The sequence below is a fragment of the Camellia sinensis genome, chromosome 2 (assembly GCF_055761805.1).
Source record: "Camellia sinensis isolate YWXY chromosome 2, ASM5576180v1, whole genome shotgun sequence".
Classification (NCBI taxonomy): Eukaryota; Viridiplantae; Streptophyta; class Magnoliopsida; order Ericales; family Theaceae; genus Camellia; species Camellia sinensis.
The window spans coordinates 197,764,334-197,768,097 of record NC_138962.1 but is presented as its reverse complement, the minus strand read 5'-3'; the positions used below and the strand labels follow the sequence as shown (position 1 = coordinate 197,768,097).

General features: G+C 40.7%; 1 protein-coding gene across 1 annotated transcript; it reads left to right on the top strand.

Annotated features, from left to right (window-relative positions):
- Nucleotides 1-449: 449 nt before the first annotated feature.
- On the top strand, nt 450-2,682 carry LOC145819347 (uncharacterized). Its single transcript, XM_082913328.1, has 3 exons — nt 450-606; nt 706-1,417; nt 2,235-2,682. Exons 1-3 carry the CDS (start codon nt 450-452, stop codon nt 2,680-2,682), a joined length of 1,317 nt encoding a protein of 438 aa, XP_082769454.1.
- The last annotated feature ends 1,082 nt before the right edge of the window (nt 2,683-3,764 follow it).

The window sequence follows — 3,764 nt, the reverse complement described above, 5'->3', positions numbered from 1 at the left end:
TGTACCTGGTATGCTCACTTTTCCTTGGGTTGTTTACCTTTGATATGGATTGTACGCATTTTACATTTTGTTATGTGTTTTTTCATGTTTCCCGTATGTGGGTGGTTTATATATGTTGGCCGTTCATGGTTATCCATTGTGGCTGATGTGTTGGGTGTGTGTGTAACTTCGCTCTGTATGGGGAACAAAGGCACATGCATTTCAGAGGTGTTGTTTGTAATGGTGTGTGGTGTTCTAGTGGTGTTATTCTTTTCCTTTTTGTTAAACCAAGTTTAGAAGTGTCACGTTTTTCTTACGAGATGTGATCTGTGTGGATAACGTAGGGACATGTGTTTTGCTGTGGGTGGAGAATCATATTGTCCAGTGTGTGTGTTGACCCGTTCCATAGTGTTTTTTAATTTTTTTTCCCCTCCCCCCCTCATGAATCATACGTTCACATTCGCAGGAGGATGGACAATGGAATTATGCTAATATGTTGTTACGGCAATGTGAATGTTGCTATTAATCTGCAAGTTCCGTTTCGATTTGACGACGTAGTCAGTGGTGTGTGTGAGAAGTTTGATGGGCTCACACCTGCCGATGGATGTTTCTACTTCAAGATGCCCGGTTATAGCAATTTCATATTGTAGAATGATGTTGATGTGGCCAACATGATGTGTCTTGCACGGTCTTTTCAATTGAAATACGTTGATGTATTAATTGAAGTACGACGTGCACAAGACGATGACAATGCTAACACCCAATTACAAATAGGGCATGTTGAGCCGACCGATGTGTTTGACGAGTCGAACTTGGATGACGAAGATGATTTGTTGGCAAAATTCTACCCTCATGTTGACAAGGTGTTTTTGTCTGCCGAATGGGCTAACTTGATTCAACGTATTGGTCAAAGTTTTGAAGGTGGGACGGATGAATTCCGAAGTGTTCTTTGCAAGTATGCTGTCGAATGTGGCTTCCGTTTTAAATATGTCAAAAACGATTCTGTGCGGATCACAGTTGTATGCATGATGAAGGAATCAAAGGGATGCATGTGGTCGGTACACGCACGCGTTTTGCATGCTAACGGATTTTTCTACCTTCGCAAGTGGAATAAGGAGCATATTTGTGGCATAGCTGTTCGAACCCCGAAAAACCCCAGGGCTGATTCAGATTTAGTGATCGATGTTGTTTCTGATCAGGTACCTGACAAGCCACTCACGCGTCCCACAGATGTTGTCTACGATCTGAAAAAAGATTATGGATTAGAGGTTAGCTATTGGGTTGCGTGGTTAGGTGTTGAAAAAGCTCGGGGTGAGATGTTTGGTACACACTCCATTTCGTTCGACCAATTACGATGGTACAGTTCCGTTGTCATTGAAAACAACCCTAGAAGTTACGTCAATATTGAGTGTGATGAACAAAACAACCGTTTCATAAGGTATTTCATATCATTTAAAGCATGTATCGATGGGTTCAATCATTGCCGGCTATTACTATTTTTGGATGGGACTTTTCTGAAGGGAAAATTCAAGGGGCACTTGCTAGCCGTTACTGCGAAGGATGACAATCAAGGTACTGTTACAATGTTGACACAAATCATTTTCGTTGTACAATAAAAATTCCATTATTCATTACTGAAACGATGTTGCAGTGTACATTGACTCACTCACATGACAATTGGTCTCACCAACACACCACCAACATATTTGCAAAACTAACTCACAACAACCCTTTCTAGGTCTCTTCCCAGTAGCCATCACAATTATTGATTCGGAAAACACCACAGACTGGGCATGGTTCTTGCGACATCTCGCAAATATTGTCAATAGTCACAGGACCCTTACGTTCGTATCTGACCGACATGCAGGCTTATTGGAATCAATACCCATCATATTCCCCACAGCCCATCACGCATTTTGCCTACAACATTTGCAACATAACTTGCAACATAAGTTGTGATATGTCAACACTTCATATAGAGCTGGGATGTTGACAAAATTCCGGGCTTGTGCTTACGCACCCACTGTGGCTTCATTCACCTAATGCGTCGAGGAATTCACCAGATGTGGACGGAAGGTTGTTCCCGCGTTCTTAAAAGACTTACCCCTTCAATTTTGGGTAAACGCTTACTTCCGGTATGTATTTCAATCTTTTTTTTCCCTTTACCGTTTATATTGCACGTCACACTTTTTGCCCATCACATTTTCATGCCATTTGCTTACATCCTCACTAATACTGTACTTTTCCAATGCCAGCGGTTCACGGTACGGTGAGATGAGTTCCAATGCCGTTGAATCGTTCAACTCGTGGATACGGGAAGCACGCCACTTACCAATAACTCAATTGGTTGACAATATTCGAGTAAAGATTATGCGTCAAATGGCGAAACGCAGAATCAAAGCACAAGCGTGGCCCGGTGTTATTTGCCCAAAAATGGAAGCTTGTTTGGTCAAAGCGTACAACAAAGGCAGATCATGGCTTGTAAGCCAATCCACCGATACAGTGTTCGAGGTCCACTCTTTCCCATCCGTCATGGTTGACGTTGACAAATGTACATGTTCTTGTTTCAAGTGGCAAATCAATGGATTTCCATGCTCTCACGCAGTTGTTGCTATCCGAAACAGCGGACTCGACCTCTACGATTTAGTTGCTGAATTTTTCCACGTCACTGCTTACCGAAACTCATACGAAGAAAACATATAAACCATTCCAACTGTTGAGAAACCACCATTCAATCCATCTGATTTTGTCATACAACCACCGTCGGTCAAACGTCCACCAGGCCGACCCAAAAAAAAAAAGAATTCTTTCCCAAGGTGAAGAAGTGCAACAGATTTGATGCAGCCGTTGTCAACGCATGGGAAACCACAACCGCACAACATACAAAGAACCAATTTAGCTTCACGCGCAGAGTCATAAATGTCCAATTTTTTCATACTTTTGTTCTACTGCAATTGTTGTTTATCTAAATAATTAGGTATGCCACACCCATAAGTTAGTCTTCTATGACAGACAAGTTTACACAAAACAATTTACAGCTTCCAGTTTATAAGTACTGGGTGAACAATTTATACCCTGTTACCATGAATAACTTTTCAACTTATGATGTTTTCTTTGTTTCAAAAATATTGTCATTTTCTGTCAAACTTATTGTGTGGATGTTGTTCAAATGTTCAAGTAGTTCACATGTCATACATAAACATTCCTGGGGCACGACTTCAACCACCCCGTATGTTGTCAACATGAAACGGGGTTCCGTCACATTACACGCCGACCCACAATATACGAAGCCACTTCTGAAATACATTCAATTCCCACACCAAACCAACACATTAGACATACCCATTATCACACAATCACCTGCCACTATGTTCTCATAATCAGCATACATAACATGCACCACCACACAAAACAAAATGCTAGAAAATTACCATTCAAAAACAAATCATTTTCATGTCTCAAATCAAACCATACATTTCCAACAAAAAATAATTACTTCATCACCATTTTAATTACATTTCAAAAATCCACACTCCAACATGTACCATATTGGTCCCAGTCAAAAAAACCACTGAGCCAAAAAACAGTGGCTCAGGGAAGTGTATTTGTAGACAAGTAATTAATCATCATGATTCTGTTTCAAGGATGTCACAAAAAATTAATAAACCTACATCCTAATTATACTGTTTTTAGTCCTTCAAACCACGTACTGGATCATTCACAAACGCCTTAACCATATTTGCACGTAGTATGATGCAATTACTTCCTCGTAGCAAACGTTCCAC